The 18,950-nt window shown below is 39.7% G+C and overlaps 1 protein-coding gene across 1 annotated transcript; it reads left to right on the forward strand.

The window, feature by feature from the left end:
- Positions 1 to 1,163: 1,163 nt before the first annotated feature.
- Positions 1,164 to 18,232, forward strand: LOC134667511 (DNA-directed RNA polymerase III subunit RPC5). Its single transcript, XM_063524939.1, has 8 exons — positions 1,164 to 1,296; positions 1,388 to 1,606; positions 2,118 to 2,280; positions 2,992 to 3,107; positions 3,645 to 3,785; positions 6,075 to 6,243; positions 7,524 to 7,711; positions 16,599 to 18,232. Exons 1-8 carry the CDS (start codon positions 1,267 to 1,269, stop codon positions 17,016 to 17,018), a joined length of 1,446 nt encoding a protein of 481 aa, XP_063381009.1. The 5' UTR covers positions 1,164 to 1,266; the 3' UTR covers positions 17,019 to 18,232.
- Positions 18,233 to 18,950: the final 718 nt, after the last annotated feature.

Here is an 18,950-nt window from a genome sequence, read left to right on the forward strand (position 1 = left end):
TTAATTATTGTAAATAATACATAGTTACATACTGTTCATCGTGGTTAACGCCTAATTTTATCTTATACTTGAAAATCAATTACATTTTCTATTTATTTTCACGTTTCACTCAATACTTCTAAAAATATTAATAAACATTCCTAAATGACAGAGCCATTTATTGTGTAAAGTTTATCCGACTGCCGAAGAGGGGGTTAGGTTTTAATCATAGATATATAAATATACGTTTTAATTTTATATTTGTGAGGTTGTATAACTTGTATACGGTTATTCGCATAGGTTATTCGGCATAAAGCCCATACTACACTGTCTAGAAAACAAGCTTTTGACTGCTTCCGACTCGGAGTAATTAACAATGGAGCCGCCATTAACAGGCGTTCCCCTCTGTCGAAAATAGGCGGCCAATGGTCAACCTCATGTCAACCATATGTATGGACTGACGTTTATCTGACATGACGTACCTATACATTTGATGTGCCCCTCCCCCGCAAAAAACGGCAGACTATTTTGTACCGAAAATTTTAGACGTGGCGTCTCCGTTGGTTATATCCTCCAAGGCTTCCGACCAAAGAATCTTCCGACGCGACGGTCCAATGCTCCTAGTGAGTATTATATTCTTTGGTCCAATGGGTCCAATGCAATGCATGTCCAATGTCATCCTGACCTAGGTCGGTACTCAATAGAATTAAATTTCTTTGCCAAACACACAACCAATTAATTGGGTCAGCAAAAGGGTTTCACCAACTTGTTTGATCAGTTATGCCGCTAATGCCGGCTACATACGTAACGATAAATCGTTGCGATAAAACTGTGCAGTCCGACTGTGCAGATAAATCGAACCGTGTGTATGACAAATCGTTGTCGATTATCGTAACGATTTATCTGCACAGTCGGACTGCATAGTTTTATCGCAACGATTTATCGTTACGTATGTAGCCGGCATAAGTCCGACAGAGATAGAGAGTATTATAGCCATAACACACTACCGCACCGAACCAAATTCGCGAATAATTGGTGCGGTGCGGTAGTGTGTTACGGCTTTGACAGACGTCTCTGAATAGCTAGCTATTCAAGTCTAGTATTTGAACGCCACAAAAAGTGCATATTACTGCGATATTACTTACTCAAACATCCGAGAACCTTGCGAGAACCGAACTGTCCAACCCAAAGTGAAACGTCTGATCTAATTTGGGATGTTTCTCATTATATTTTAATTTAATTTCATGCAACGCCTATGTTATTTTCGCATTGAAGACATTGTCAACGATGGAAGAAGAAGATCCTGTTGTTCAAGAGGTAAAATCCCTTAAAAAAGAGCTTTTACAACGTGGTATGCGGTTAGGTTATGTTATTGTGCACAAACTGTTTCAAATACTTTTTATTTCAGATCCCAGTGTTTTTATCTCAGGCGTTGGCTAGTAACTTGTACATATATCAGTACCCCGTGAGGCCGGCGAACAGAGAATGGAAGGATGTGAATGTGATCAATGCATTTATCAAGCCTAATAATCAGCTGGTACGGATGGAAGTTGGGTTGGATACCTACAGCGATAAGTACTGCTCGTCTAAAGGCGAGCAGATCGCCATAAACACCGATGGCCAACAGGTAAGCCCTCGTAATAAATAAAACGACTACTTACTCGAGAATACTAAGTACTATAAGTAGGAAATCATGAAGATTGCACTTAATGCTTATTTTATAAGTTGTGTTAAATAGAAACTTTAAAATGAAGATGCCATTTTAGAAACTGAAAGTAACATTTTTTACTGGTTTTTAATGTTAATTTCAAATCATTGTTATCTGTCAACTCTGTCTGTCTGATTTGAAGAAAATAAAAGTTTGCTTATGCTTTCTATGCTGTTTAAATTATTGTTACAGTTTTCCAAAATACAGCACTTGGCACTTATATAAAATTACAACCCCAATAAAATCTATTATTTAACTCTTGAGGTTTGTGTTAGGTTATTTAACATACAATAATAACATTTGATAACAATAGAAATTAATATAAAAATACTATAAATTAAATTAGAATTAAAAATTAATAATAAATTAGTACCTACCTTGTATATATACAGTATAAAAACTATTATTTAACTATTTTGTTTATGTCCAGGAATCAAGATACATTAAGGACAAAGAGCGGGAGAAGGCTCAGTACTTCAACAGCGGTATTATGGACAAGATGGCGTTTGAGAGCAGCACTCCATGCCCGGACACGCAGCACTATGCAGTAGCCATTTTACAGGACAAGGAGCTGCACTGCACACCAATTAAAGGTAGGTCCATTGACGTATATCTTAGGACTGGCTTTACGGGCAATAAGAATGGTGCATGGGGCCAGTACATAGGTGTGACACCGCTACAATGCAATTGGTTGATGAGTTTGTATCATGTGCACGATTGGTCGCATCTAGTTGTGTTGCACGATTGGCTCGAATTCGTGAGTGACACCGCTGAATTAGGACTATTTCTATTGCCCTTAAGGCCAGTCCTGAGATATACGTCAATTTATAAAGATGAATCATCATACACACTACCTCTATTTACTGGCTGTTACCTTTATATATTTTGTGAATCTGTTTTCGATTTTCTTCATGGTGCAATAAATATTCTGTATACTTAATTAAAATGGCTGGACAGTTTCATCTGTATATGTTGTATGCATATCTATTTTTAATACATAGACTCCAAAACGGGACAGTACAATCCCATGCAAGTAGGGTTGAATTGAAGTTAATGTGTTTCCACAGTGCTGGTGATCATATAGTAATACTAGTCATAAAATATAGGTACTGCTTAGTTTATGTCACTAAAACCTAAGTTCCTACTGGTTTTCTGCACAAAATCAATCTTAGAACCGAAAACTGTTCTGTTCTGTTCTCAAAACCCTGGATCCTTCAGTGAATTACCTATGTCCTTGCTCTAGTTAATTAGCAAAAGTGCCTTATGTAGTAAGCCCAGCTCTGATATTATAAAACGTATTTCAGGGATTGTTCAAATGAGACCATGTTGCTCCTATTTCGACAAGCAAGACAAGCGGAGGAATGATAAAAACAAGGCTGAAAACTCTGATGATGAAGACAAAGAACCTGAGGCTCAACAAGTATGTATAGTGTACTATCTATCTACAAGGACGTCCTTTACGCCTTTGAAACGCCACCTGTCGGCGAGCTTGCAACTCGAAAATCGGACTGGCGGACTGCGATTAACACTGGTCTCGACGACTTCGAAAGTGTACGCCTCGAAGATCTTGACGCTAAACGCCAGCTTCAAAAATGGGTGTCGCCGTCGAGATACGTCTTGGAGAACATCATTATTATAGTACACTTAATAAAAGCTTATTTAATGGTGACTTAAATTAATTACAATATGATTTTTAATTACAATAATTACAATATGATTTAACTGGAGAGCGCTGGTTTGCACAGGCCTTTACATATTTTATATTATAAATTTTCAATGGTTAATTGTGTTACAAGAAGGCAAAGTTGTTGTTTTTACCTCCCTCATGCTATTATTGATACTCAAGCAAGCGAAATAGTCCAAAATTCGATTTTACTCCTCCTTAGTTTCAATATTTACTTGTTCTCTTAGTCGAAACTTAAACAATATGACTGTAAATTTGACATTTATTTTCTAGGTAACAGTGAAATTCGCCCGGCAAGAAACGGACGTGGCGAAGAAGGCCCGGGAGAAATCTTACGAGTCCATATCACAGCGCATCGCTGAAGAGCCCTGGTACCACGCGCTATGGAAGCATGCTGACACTGACTATGCAGATGTGAGTAATGCTTTTGTACAGGTTAGTTTGGAGACCAACTTTTAAGGCTGAGGGCCATATTGCGCCTCAGAAACTTTCGAGCGGGCCACCCTCGGGTTTTGCTCCGGGGGACGGTGTATGGTTGCAGTTAGGAACAGTTCCACTCTCAATGAATGCTGAACCCGCGGAGCCTGGCTCCCGCGGGCCGGACAGTGGACACTCGCTTTGGGTAATGGCGGGCAGGATTGGAACGCGTCGTAGGCTGGGTTTTGGAGACCCCTGTCTTGTAGATTGTAAAGCATGTATATGTCGCAGTCGGATCGTATAATCCGCCGTATTACATTACGGCTAACCGTTTTCAAAAACAGGGGCATTTTGAAATGCGGCGTTTTAACGATTAGCCGTATTGAATGCGGCTAAATGAGAAACCGCCGGAATGTATTCGGCGCCATACGTTCTTCAACACGGCTAGCCGTAATGTAATACCGCGAGTCATTAGCCGCCGCTTTGACAGTTTTTAGTTCCCATTTTTAACACTCGTGGCGCTGCCTGACAAACACTGGGGTGTCCATCAAATCTGGTGTTCGTCGGACTGTTTCTTTTTCAAAAAACATTTCCCTCGCAACTTAGCTAGACGGAGCCCCGCTTCGCGGGGCTCCTATTTCTGAGCGGTTTGCCCTTCGGGCATCTGAAGTTACCTAACGAACCTAACCTTAACACTTTGGGGAAAAAAGCGTAGGTAGGTAAGTAGGTTAGGTTCGTTAGGTAGCTTCAGATGCCCGAAGGGCAAACTGCCCAGAAATAGGAGCCCCGCTTGCGGTGCTCCGTCTATTTAAGTTGCGCAGGAAATATTTTGGAAAATAAACACATGTAGTGCGGTGGGACCATGGTAAAAATAAATTAAATTGCAAACATTGTCAAACTCCGGTTACGTAAGCGACCGAAAGAACTGGTCACTCTACAATCTAAAATAGTAGTACGATGCGGCTAAACGTTGGCCGCCTTATTGAAGAACGTATCGTAATGACAATCCGACTAATCGTCGAACCGCCGCATTTCAAAACGCCCCTGTTTTTGAAAACGGCTAGCCGTAATGTAATACGGCGGATTATACAATCTGACTACGACATATACATATGCCTTGCTGTCTTGTAGGCATAAGTAATATACATAATTAATATTAAGTAATTAGTGAAACTAATGTAATTACTAATTATTAATAATGAATAATTGTGTATTACGGGCGGTAAACGAGAATTTATGAACATGTGTGAATTGAAACCCGAAGCTGAACGCGAAGGCTTAATTAACACGAGTTCGTAATTCCTGTAATGCCTGTTGCACGCACAGTATTTTCATCCCACTTGTAAGGAAATAAGGGAATAAAAAAATTCTGCCTGTTTTTGTACTTACAGAAATTTTACTTACAAGTTTTAGGGTTTCAGACTGCATCATCTAGCCTAGCGTGTGATGAAAAAATACATTACAGCCCTAGTTCAAAATTTAGGATTCGTCTGTATTTAATATTTTATGATTGATAAGGCCATTAAAAACCAATTTCTGGTCTGATTGGTAGCTTAGCTTAAAATGTTAACAGTGTCATAACAAAACTCTAAAAAATAACTACACATTTATACTTTTTAGAAAAATAAATAAACACATTCGTAAACAACACCTGATGAAAATGCTCGAAAGCCTTCCTTAATACCAACCAATGGGAAGGGAAAAATTATCTGTATAGTGGCGGTTTTAGAAATTTCGGAACCTACACCACAGTCTGAGAAGATACTGGTACTCGAGATTAATGTGTGTACTGTGTTCTGTGTTGACAAAAAAAAACGAAACAATTGAACGATGGTCCACAAAGTTTAGATGGTCGAATGATCTAAAAAGAATAGCACGAGGTAAATGGATGCAAACAGCAAAAACAAGAAACAAATGGAAAGGTTATATTAATTGATTTGAAAGAGACGACACTACAATGTTACCACTTTTTAATTTCTACTCTTTTTTGCCAGGCTGTATGGAGGAGGCCTACGTCAAAGGGCGAGTTGAAGTTATGAAACTGAATTAATATATACTATGTACCATAGTCTAATAAAATATGGTCTTCTCTTCCCAGAGTGACACAAGCCTACGTCACAATAACATTGCCACTTTATATAGCGCTATTGCATATCATTATATAGCGCTGTCGCATGATGACGTGGGCTTGTATCAGTCACGTGGTCGGAAGAGAGTAACACCATGCTATGTACCAACTAACTTCAATCACAAAGGCTAATTACAATTACAATACTGTGTTGACAGCTGGAGCGCCTGAAATTATTCAGCGCGACGCCAGGCCAAGGCTCAGCCCTGTCGCTCCGCGGGCGGGAGTACGTGCGAGCGCTGGTGCCGCCGCCGCCGGCCGACGAGGCCCAGGCGGCCCCCAAGCGACGAGACCCGGTCGACCAACTTGCTGATATACTTAACAATGGTGGGTAAATTTGACTCTGTTTGGTCAGTTGACAGACAGACAGACTGATCAACGTCACTCAGCTGTTTATTAGGAAACTGTACATAGAAAATTTTTTTACAACCGCTTCACGGTTGACAGACGCTTAGGTGCAACCCGCCCTAGGTCTAGTCTGGTCCGGTCTGGTTTGTGTTGTGGGTACTATATCCCTTTTTTCAGATTAGAGATTCCATATGGTAGGTAAATTTGACCATGTTTGGGCCAGTTGACAGACAGACAGACTGATCAACGTCACTCAGCTGTTTATTAGAAAACTGTACATAGAATAAAATTTTACAACCGCTTCACGGTTGACAGACGCTTTGGTGCAACCCACCCTAAGTCTAGTCTGGTCTGGTCTGGTTTGTGTTGTGGGTACTATACCTATACTTTTTTCAGATTAGAATTTTAATTTTTTTACCATTAAGTACACAACAATTTTGTAACAATTATATTCCTCGTCAAACTGCGATTGCAGTAATTATATAACCTCAAAAGTAGCGATAACTTTTTTCTTCAAAATTAAATCTGAATAACTATGCACTGACGGATTTCATTCAGCACCGACAGCAACAGCGAAGAGATCGCAGAGTTAATATCAGCTGGAGAAAATTCTGGAGTTTCAAAGAGCTCTTAAAGGGAAACTACAACCTAAACATGAAAAAAACAGTGATGGACGCATGCATCTTACCAAGTCTCACTTATGGTTGCCAAACATGGGTGCACACTAATAAGAACAAACTAAAAGTTAGAACCTGTCAAAGAGCGATGGAAAGGAGCATCCTAAAAATAAAACTAAAAGAGAAAGTTAATAGTAAACACATAAGATCCAAAACAAATGTCATAGACGCATTAGAGTTCATACTCAAGCAAAAATGGAGATGGGCCGGCCACATAGCCAGGATGACAGATGGAAGATGGACCAGCAAAATCACTAAGTGGCCAGGACCATATGGGAAAAGAACAGCAGGAAAACCCAAAACGAGATGGTCAAAGGATATTATAGACATAGCCGGTGAAAATTGGGCAATTAAGGCCAAAGACCGAGATAAATGGAAAAACATGGAGGAGGCCTATACCCGACAGGGGTCCTTAATATGAAAAATATATAATATAACGAAATACATTTAAGTTAGAGTTTAATGCATTTAAGGAAATAAAGAAGGCTTTAATAATAATAATAATAACTATGCACTGAGTATGTACGCGTGTCTAGTTTGTTTTATCTGACTGTATTAAACTTGAATCATTTAAAATTCCAGCAAAACTCATGACCTTTGACGATCTCCGCTCGCTGATTCGCACGGAATCCGGACCGCTGAGCGAGTCCGCACTACTATCCCTACTGAGCGGGCACGCGTGCTGCGTGCGCGGCCTGTGGACCGCGAGATCCTCGGCGCTCGGAGCCGGCGCTACGGCGGCTTTGTGGCGAGCTGCGAGGGACCATGTCGTAAGTACACTTATCCAGCTAGCCGTCCTATAGGCCAGTGAGCTAGCCTAAGCTGACTCGCTCGGAATCAGGACCGCTGAGCGAGTCCGCACTACTATCCCTACTGAGCGGGCACGCGTGCTGCGTGCGCGGCCTGTGGACCGCGAGATCCTCGGCGCTCGGAGCCGGCGCTACGGCGGCTTTGTGGCGAGCTGCGAGGGACCATGTCGTAAGTACACTTATCCAGCTAGCCGTCCTATAGGCCAGTGAGCTAGCCTAAGCTGACTCGCTCGGAATCCGGACCGCTGAGCGAGTCCGCACTACTATGCCTACTGAGCGGGCACGCGTGCTGCGTGCGCGGCCTGTGGACCGCGAGATCCTCGGCGCTCGGAGCCGGCGCTACGGCGGCCTTGTGGCGAGCTGCGAGGGACCATGTGGTAAGTACACTTAAACCTTCAAGCTAGCCGTCATATAGGCCTAAGCTGATTCGCACGGAATCCGGACTGCTCAGCGAGTCCGCTCTACTATCCCTACTGAGCGGGCACGCGTGCTGCGTGCGCGGCCTGTGGACCGCGAGATCCTCGGCGCTCGGAGCCGGCGCTACGGCGGCTTTGTGGCGAGCTGCGAGGGACCATGTCGTAAGTACACTTATCCAGCTAGCCGTCCTATAGGCCAGTGAGCTAGCCTAAGCTGATTCGCACGGAATCCGGACCGCTGAGCGAGTCCGCACTACTATCCCTACTGAGCGGGCACGCGTGCTGCGTGCGCGGCCTGTGGACCGCGAGATCCTCGGCGCTCGGAGCCGGCGCTACGGCGGCCTTGTGGCGAGCTGCGAGGGACCATGTGGTAAGTACACTTAAACCTTCAAGCTAGCCGTCATATAGGCCTAAGCTGATTCGCACGGAATCCGGACTGCTCAGCGAGTCCGCTCTACTATCCCTACTGAGCGGGCACGCGTGCTGCGTGCGCGGCCTGTGGACCGCGAGATCCTCGGCGCTCGGAGCCGGCGCTACGGCGGCTTTGTGGCGAGCTGCGAGGGACCATGTCGTAAGTACACTTATCCAGCTAGCCGTCCTATAGGCCAGTGAGCTAGCCTAAGCTGACTCGCTCGGAATCCGGACCGCTGAGCGAGTCCGCACTACTATCCATACTGAGCGGGCACGCGTGCTGCGTGCGCGGCCTGTGGACCGCGAGATCCTCGGCGCTCGGAGCCGGCGCTACGGCGGCTTTGTGGCGAGCTGCGAGGGACCATGTCGTAAGTACACTTATCCAGCTAGCCGTCCTATAGGCCAGTGAGCTAGCCTAAGCTGACTCGCTCGGAATCCGGACCGCTGAGCGAGTCCGCACTACTATCCCTACTGAGCGGGCACGCGTGCTGCGTGCGCGGCCTGTGGACCGCGAGATCCTCGGCGCTCGGAGCCGGCGCTACGGCGGCTTTGTGGCGAGCTGCGAGGGACCATGTCGTAAGTACACTTATCCAGCTAGCCGTCCTATAGGCCAGTGAGCTAGCCTAAGCTGACTCGCTCGGAATCCGGACCGCTCAGCGAGTCCGCACTAGTATACACCTACTCAGCGGGCACGCGCGCCGCGTGCGTGGACTGAGGACCATGTGGTGAGATACTGTTTAACCGGTTAACCCCGGGTTAATGGGATCGTGCAAGTGGTGCTTAGAGAGGCTTCAAACATATTCATTGAGAATGCCGGAGTTTACTTGGTGAGAGGTTATTGTAATAACCTGCAAAGATATATTTGTTATCCCCTATGGAACCCTGAATTGACAATTATAATATTTTTCATCAATTTTTGCTTAGTGAGAGAGTGAGACGTAAATACACATTGGACAAAGAAATTGGACAGGTGAATACAATAAGAGACATGTTATAGTTCGTTTTTTTAGCATTAGAAAGAAGGTAAGCGATCTTGACATGTCTTTTAATAGAAAAACGCTTTTTAAAAATCAGTAACTATTACTTATGAAAGCAGAAGAATATAAATGATCGTATTCGATTAGGTTCATAATTGTTACATATTTGCCGTGAGTTATTTTTAACACGTTTTTTTCAATAAATAGACACATCAAAATTGTTTACCTTATTTCTAATGCTAAAAATAGAACTATAGGGTAAATTAGAGTAAGGGACATCTATTAGGGTTCCGTACCCAAAGGGTAAAACGGGACCCTATTACTAAGACTTCGCTGTCCGTCCGTCCGTCCGTCCGTCCGTCCGTCCGTCCGGCCGTCTGTCACCAGGCTGTATCTCACGAACCGTGATAGCTAGACAGTTGAAATTTTCACAGATGATGTATTTCTGTTGCCGCTATAACAACAAATACTAAAAACAGAATAAAATAAAGATTTAAATGGGGCTCCCATACAACAAACGTGATTTTTGACCAAAGTTAAGCAACGTCGGGAGTGGTCAGTACTTGGATGGGTGACCGTATTTTTTTTTGCTTTTTTTTTGCATTATGGTACGGAACCCTTCGTGCGCGAGTCCGACTCGCACTTGCCCGGTTTTTTTTTATATATGCAAGCAGAAGAAGCACTAAAATATAAGAATACAGTGTAAAGCCAGATCTAAAAACGATCAATTACAAAAAAAGTTATGAGCGATTAAGATAAAAAATAACTTTGTCAGGCTCTCCTAAAGTCTTATTTTGTCTCTTACTCTAATTATACCTACGGCCGACGAATTGTACTTTTTAAGGCCCACTTGCACCATCCCACTAATCCGGGGTTAAGCGGTTTAACGTCAGAGCGCGGCGCGCTCATTCTTTCTTCCGTGGGTCAACCGTCAACACAGCGTCAAATTGTACTGGTAACCATGCTAACTCCACGTTTAACCGGTTAACCCCGGGTTAGTGAAATGGTGCAAGTGGGCTTAAGTATAATAAAATTGTATGGCGGGTTAAAAAGCATTTCCTATTAGACGTAACGCAGAATACTACGATTTAGTTTCAACATTTGTCGCTAGATGGCTCTGCGTGTACTTTAGATGTCGTTATCATTTGTTCTTCGTAGTTTTCATTAAATGACATACGTCAGCGGCGTTGCAATTTTATTCTTTTATATAGCATTCTGCATTTCAATTTTTGAATTCGTTCTTATAAATACCAGTAATAGACTGGTCATATTTTTCATCAATACGATTTCGACTGGCAACGCATATTACTTTTTGGCAACCGGGTTTTTTAACCTAATTAGACCCCCTTAATCCGAATTTGCCGGTTGCTCGATCGAAATCTTGACCGGAAGTGAGATATTTGACATTAAAGGTCCCTTTTTTTAGTTTTTCGTAAATAACTTAAACGGAGGCGCATAGCAAAAAATGTTCTATTACATAAGTAATCTGCATAAAATTGCCTATAAGAAAGATTCAGTACAATTTTTCGCTGGGATCAATATTCAAAGAGATATTAACGCGGGAAATTTAATTATAATCATTTCTAAGGTCCCTTTTTTTAGTTTTTCGTAAATAACTCATAAACGGTGGCCAATATCAAAAAATGTTGTTAAACGATAATAATCTACACAAAATTCTGAACAAAACAAATTCAGTACACTTTTCGCAGGGATCAATATTTAAAAAGATAATAAAGAGGGAAAGTTCTAGTATAATGAATTCTATGTTTCCTTGTTTTTATTTATTCGTTAATAATTTGAAAAGTATGACTCATAGCAAAAAAAATCTTATACCTAAATAATAAACATAAAATTTCCTACAAGAAACATGTAGAACACTTTTCGCTAGGATCAATATTTAAAAAGACAAAGCAGCGGGTCAGTTAATTATAAATAATTTTAAAGTCCCTTTTTAGTTATTTGTAAATAACTCGTAAACGGTGTCCCATAACAAAACAGGTTTTTAAAAATAAATTATCTACATCAAATTTCCTCCAAAAAACATCTGCAACACTTTTCTCTAGGATCAATATTTAAAGCTATAGTAATGGAAGAAAGTTAATTACAATCAGTTCACAGGTCACTTTTTATTAGTTTTTCGTAAATAACTCGTAAACGGTGGCCTTTTGCAAAATAATATTCTACATAAATAGTAAACATAAAATTGTCCACAAAAAAGGTTCTGTACACTTTTTCGCTGCGATCAATATTTAAAGAGGTATTAAAGGGGGTAAGTTCAATAATCAATAATAATTAATTTCCAAGTCCCTATTTTCAGGTTTTCGTAAATGGCTCGTAAACGGATAAATGGGGGGGGGGGAATGGTCATTGATGGCTATGAGGGGGGGGGCTTTATCTCCGAAACTACTGGGTTTACCTATAGATGACACGAAGACCTATTAGAAATATGCAAGTGCGAGTCGCACATTACTTAGTTTTTGAACGGGTTTTTAAATGGCAATTCACTCGCGTTTCACATATAAAAAATACGTTGTTGAAATTTGGGTAATGTACGGAACCCTTGTAACGCGAGTCCGACTCGCGCTTGGCCGGTTTTTTCCTTTTGAGGTACGGAACCCTAAAAACTAAAAAGAAGTGACATGTGAATTGATCGTAATGAACTTTCTTTCTTTAATATCGTTTCAAATATTTATCCCAGAGAAAAGTGTTCATTATTTTTCGTAGAAAATTTTATGCCGATTTTTTATTTACAAGAACATTAAGGACTTATTTTGCTATGAGCCTTACTTTACGAGTCATTTACGAAAATCTAAAAATATGGACCTGGAAATTGATTATAATTAACTTACACCCTTTAATACCTCTTTAAATATTGAACGAAGCAAAAAAGTGTACAGAACCTTTTTTGTGGACAATTTTGTGTTTAATATTTATGTAGAATATTATTTTGCAAAGGGCCACCGTTTACGAGTTATTTACGAAAAACTAATAAAAAGTGACCTGTGAACTGATTGTAATTAACTTTCTTCCATTAACATCGCTTTAAATATTGATCCTAGAGAAAAGTGTTCCAGATGTTTTTTGGAGGAAATTTTATGTAGATAATTTATTTTTAAAAACCTATTTTGTTATGGGACACCGTTTACGAGTTATTTACAAATAACTAAAAAGGGACTTTAAAATTATTTATAATTTATTAGTTTATTGATAAGGTAGAATACAAATATTAAAAATGAAAATAAACTAACTTATCTATAAAATAAAACTAAATTAAAACTAAAAACTAATACTAAATAAAATAAGATAAAATTAAAATACATCTAAGTAATTGGGCCCCTTTGGCATTGTGCCGAGGACGCTGGCAGCATTTCCCCGCTGTATTGCTAAGCTAATACGTTGATATAATTAACTTACCCGCTGCTTTGTCTTTTTAAATATTGATCCTAGCGAAAAGTGTTCTATATGTTTCTTGTAGGAAATTTTATGTTTATTATTTAAGTATAAGATTTTTTTCGCTACGAGTCATATTTTTCAAATTATTAACGAATAAACAAAAACAAGGAAACTTAGAATTCATTATACTAGAACTTTCCCTCTTTATTATCTTTTTAAATATTGATCCCTGCGAAAAGTGTACTAAATCTGTTTTGTTCAAAATTTTGTGTAGATTATTATCGTTTAACAACATTTTTTGATATTGGCCACGGTTTTTGAGTTATTTACGAAAAACTAAAAAAGGGACCTTAGAAGTGATTATAATTAAATTTCCCGCGTTAATATCTCTTTGAATATTGATCCTAGCGAAAAATTGTACTGAATCTTTCTTGTAGGCAATTTTATGCAGATTACTTATGTAATAGAACATTTTTTGCTATGCGCCTCCGTTTAAGAGTTATTTACGAAAAACTAAAAAAAGGGACCTTTAATGTCAAATATCTCACTTCCGGTCATGATTTCGATCGAGCAACCGGCAAATTCGGATTCAGCGGGGTCTAATTAGGTTAAAAAACCCGGTTGCCAAAAAGTAATATGATTTGCCAGTCGAATCAAGAAGGAGAGCGATTTTGAATTTTTATGTCTAGTCTATAAGAGCGATTATTAAATTATAATCTAATCTATCTATCTAATTATTAGATAACATGCCTATATCTAAGGTTGCCTCCAGAATCTCGCGAACTAAATTCACAGGTCAATGTGCACAAATGATACCACAGTTTGGCCAGTGCTGTTCATATCGATATTTTCAAAAAAGTTTGAATTAGAGAATATCGCGAGAATTCACCGCTAGCGGCGCTACTGTTGCTCGGTCAGTTAAAATGTATCTTTAAGTAATTTAAATTATTTTACAATTTTTACGTGTGTGTATGTGTAACAAAAAAGTGGGTCATATCTCCATACAAACGTACTCGACTGTTTCCTCCGTGGGTTTTGATGCTAGAGAAATGATTTTTTCAACACAGATTAATATTGTCAATATCTGTGTCGAACCGTTTTGTAATTTTTGTTTTTTAAGCCGCTATACTCGCTAGAGCCTTTCAAAAATGGCCTAAATGGCCTCATTGACTATGCCGCAATGAGAGGCGTAGTATTCAAAACTGATATCAATTAGCCAAAAAAGCAAAACGGTCCGGCACTACAGATAATTTCATAATTATTTAGATTTCCAAATTTGGTTACGATTGGTTAAGTTTTGGAGGAGGAAACAGTCGAGTACGAAACCTCGATTTTTAAGATTTTTACGCAGGATTTTTCGCCTTGTCCTTATCGCACTAGTTTTAGGAGCCGCTTCCGTTAGCGAGACTGGTATATTTACCTAAAATATTTAAAACTCGGCTCCTGTTTCGTTTTAACATTGAAATTTGTCAGTTTCACATCCGCACCTCCTGATTTGATTGGTAACGTCACAATCTTACAATCGAATCAACCACTTTTCTCGTCACGTTCGTACAAATTGAAATCGTTTGTGACCCCTTTATAATTATCACATGGGTAGTAAGTGCATCTTACTTATCGATATCATTTTATCGACATATACCCCTGACTATTTTTCCTTTGCTATTCCTGGTATCATTTTATTTGTCAAACTCATGTCAATTTAGTTCGCGAGTTTCTGGAGGCAACTGTAGCTAAACCCTCTTATTTATGAAACTTATCAAACCCCAGTAGTCCTGTAGTAAATATAATATCGTATCGGGTTAAATAATAAATACATACATCCTAAACAATTTCATCTCTTCTTCTTTCCATCCTGTTACCCTCTTTTTTGAAGGAGTAGGAATGTATTTAGGCACGGTGTGTGGGACTTACCACTCCTTATCACCCTCTTAGTGAGAGGGGGGGGGGGGGATATTTGGCCCTACCCACTAAACCCATCACACTCTTAGTGAGGGGGGGGGGGATATTTGAGTCAACCCACTCCGGCGTTTCACCCTCTTTGCCGCTCGTGAGGGCGCACTGGGATCGATAACATTTCACCACGTCGCCTTCCGGACTACTGTTACCCCCCTGCTGGGCACATAACAATTTGGCGCTCCTTTGGAAAGTAGCGGAAGCAGTTATAAAGTTGACCCAAAATTTTTTTTATTAAGCTATGAGCTTCATCACATATGTTCCTTGAGTAATTCTAAGCATTTCAAGCCTGGGAAGCAATAAGAAATGTGCGTCTACTCGGATTTGTAATGGATTCAAACTTTCAACCCCTTTTTAACCCTGTTAGGGGATGAATTTTACAAAACGCTGAAATTACTTTTCCTGTCTTTTAATAATATCCTCAAATACAAAGATTCAAGTCCCGCGTTCGAAACATTTTTTGATATCCATACAAACTTTCAACCCCCTTTTCACCACCTTAGGGGATGAATTTTCATAAACGCTGAAATCAGTTTTCTTGTATTTTAATAATATATCGTTTTACGAAGTTTCAAATTCCTAGCTTAAAATAAAACTTGAACCCCATACAAACTTTCATGCCCTTTTTAGCCCCCTTAGGGGTTGAATTTCTCAAAATCGCTTCTTATCTCTTGTACACTTTATAAATGTAATCTAGTGTGCAAATTTCAACTTTCTATCTTTTGTAGTTTCGGCACCGCTTAGCATAAATCTTCAACCAAAATTTTCACCTTTTTACGTTTTTCTTGCAAAATTACTATGAAACTGAAAAAACAAATATCAGCAATGAATTCTACGTCTTTGGTTTATACGAAAACGATACCAAACTTGCCCTAGTAGCCACCAGGATCAGAATAGATATTTTTTAAAGATGACCCCACCCTCCCTAACTAGACGCACGCTTCTTTTTGCCTCCCAGGCTAGAAATGCTTAGAATTACTCAAATATCAGATGTGATGAAGCTCATAGCTTAATAAAAAATTTTTGGGTCATGTATGGCAGCGTTACATAACTGATTCCAGTAAAAGTAAAGAAAGCTAATTAAACGAAGTAACATTTCTCTACTACGATCTTATTATGGTCTGTTTAAGCTAACACGAGCATTATACTTAGTAACTTTATTTTTATTAATTAATTACAGTGAGACGCCTCATTCTGCTCACGTATGTTTCTTTTCTCTTAATGAATGTATTAATTATACAGGATATTGACTCTTGGAGACCCTATACATCTCCAAGGATAACTTGATAAACTATATAATCTTATACTTCTGACACCTAGAGACATTTACACCTCTAAATATTATAGATTTTTTTTGTGTGTTTTGTATCTGTATTTTGTATGTAATTCGAGATTAAGAGACCATATACATCTCTTAGTAATTGTAATACGTTAGATTGAATTGTTAGTTTTATTTTATAAAATTGTTGATGTTAAAAGTGCCCTTGTGGCCTATTTGCTGAATAAATGTTGATGTTTGATGGTAGGTAATCAAATATACTGTTACTGTCTGTCCTTCGGGGCCCCCTGAGGATGGGGGCCCTGGGCACGGGCCCGTCTGCCCTTATGGTAAACTGGTAAAGACGGTACTGCCACCCCATCCCCAAAACATCCAGCTTAAACAATTTTTGATATTTAATTTATCTTTTCTTCCAGCTTTACCTGTTCACCCAACACTCCTACATCGACCGGCGGAAGGTAGCTGCGGCAGTCCGTCTCCCGCCACAAGACGTGCTCGACATCATCCGCTCCGTCGCCAAGTTCAACCCCAAGACCGGCTGGGAGCTCCTCATCCCCCCGGACTCAGCCTTCGAGACCAAACACCCCGAACTGATCCAGCGACAAAACCTCTACTGGGAGGCCAGGCAACGACTATTCAACGAGATGCTCATAGGAGAAACAGTTCCCAAGCGACAGCGGAAAAAATCACAAAGAGACTCCGTCAGCTCCGATATCATGAGCCCGAAAGCCAGGACCAATAGTGTTAGCGAAGAAGACAGCGGGAAGAGAAAGAAGTCTGTGACCGGTGGGAAACGGACTAGGAATGTGAGCTCTAGTAGTGCGCAGGATACGTGATTGTGTGTGTAGATAGGTTATCAAATTGTGTGGTGACGCGTTGTTTAAAGCTGTTGGAGGTGGACTGGATGCTTGAAAGAGGTATGGAATATGGAGTTTGCCGGCTATTCGGCCGAATATTCGATTGGGCTAAAATTGCCTAAAACGCTGAAAACAAGTTCGAATTGCAGTTCGAACCGAACTATTCGGCCAAATACGAACATTAAATAACATGCCGAATATCGAATAGTTACCGAATATTCGGCCCATCTCAAAGGTACAGTAGTACGTCATAATCATTGACTACAATTGCATTGTTAGTGTAGTTTTAGTTGACAATTTAACGACTGAGAAATGTACCATGCGCAAAATGATCTGACTTTTTTGCATATATAAGGCCTTTAAAGGGATTTCCTTATAAACTTTACAAGTAAATCTCCGGGACCTCCGGGTCCGGTTTTCCGTTGGTGATGTCCGCGTACATCATAGCGTCACATTGTATTTGAACTTGAGAACATCAACACTTCTATAACTAACTGACGCAGTTTAGGTTGGTATTCCACCTGTCTCTATCTATTGATCCAGTGTGTTTATATTTGCGTCACACATTTTGCTTAATGAGAGAGTGAGACGCAATGCACATTGGACCAGGAAATTGGACTGGTGGAATACCACTCTTACGAGTCTAATGGACACCAAAGCCTAACTGAGCTCCAGACAACCGTCAAAAATTTTGGCACACTTAGGACCATTTGCACCATTCACTATCCCAGGGTTAACCGGTTAAACCTAGAGTTTCCATGGTTACTAGTACAATTTGACACTGGGTTAACGGTTTAGCCGGTTAACCCCGGGTTAGCGGGATGGTGAAAGCGGCCCTTACATTGTTCATTGATGAATGATGTTAGAGTTGAAATTATATAAGCTCTGAAGAACATATGTTATTCAAAACATTCTAAGTAGCTATAATAACTGAATGATGCCTAGGTTATACCTTGGTGAAAGTCAGAATTATCCAGGATTTTATCATGTGATTTTATAAATTTTATGTATGGTATAAAAATTTGCTTAAATTACTCTTGTTAGCTAACAAGATACTCTTAAAAAAAATCAAGTGTATAAATTAGCAAAAATATGTGGTTGAATGTTATAACAGCAAAAATCATTATTTATTAATTGGTTTAAAAACATTGGTCTCCAGTGTAAAATATTGACGTTATGTGTAGTCACCTAAATAACAACTAAGCATGTGATTTAAATTTTTTAGGTTGTTACTTTTTTTAAGAAAAATAAACTATATTATTTAATTACTATGTTTTTCTAAATTATGCCCTATTGTTATCAGCCCTAATTGTTTTACTGTGTTCAACTTAATTTGAATAATATTCTTGGCGGGCTAGGACCCGTATGACGTAGGTCATACGAACATTAGATCAATTACCAATTGGTTAGGATTTTGCTAATTTAAAAATGCTGGGCTACAAAATTATAATTCAATACTTACTCGAAAGGGTTGAAAGAAAGATAATTTAGTAACAAATAGTTATTTATTTCTGCTTTGAACAAAAACATTGATTCCTTACTAACAAAATATTAATTACTTCATGGGTAAGATAACTTCAAACTTACGTACTGTCAACAGCAAAAATACCTAGGTACACTAGAACAAGTGAGTGTGTTTGTTTAGAATATTTATTCGCTATATTTTCGCTTGACAATTTCTGCTGCGAACTGTACCTACAATAGAGGTTCTGAATAAGCTTGCTTGCTAAACTTAAGTAAGGAAAATATCCAATATCCCAGACATCTTGAAAATATGTCCAACATTTGGATATTTGCCTTATTTTCTTTGCAGTTTACATTTTATTCAAAGACTGAACTATTCGAAAATCGGTAAATCAACAAAAAATGGACTCTTGTCTATACGAAAAGATGTTTATCATCATCATACAG

The sequence above is a fragment of the Cydia fagiglandana genome, chromosome 9, assembly GCF_963556715.1.
Source record: "Cydia fagiglandana chromosome 9, ilCydFagi1.1, whole genome shotgun sequence".
Taxonomy (NCBI): Eukaryota; Metazoa; Arthropoda; class Insecta; order Lepidoptera; family Tortricidae; genus Cydia; species Cydia fagiglandana.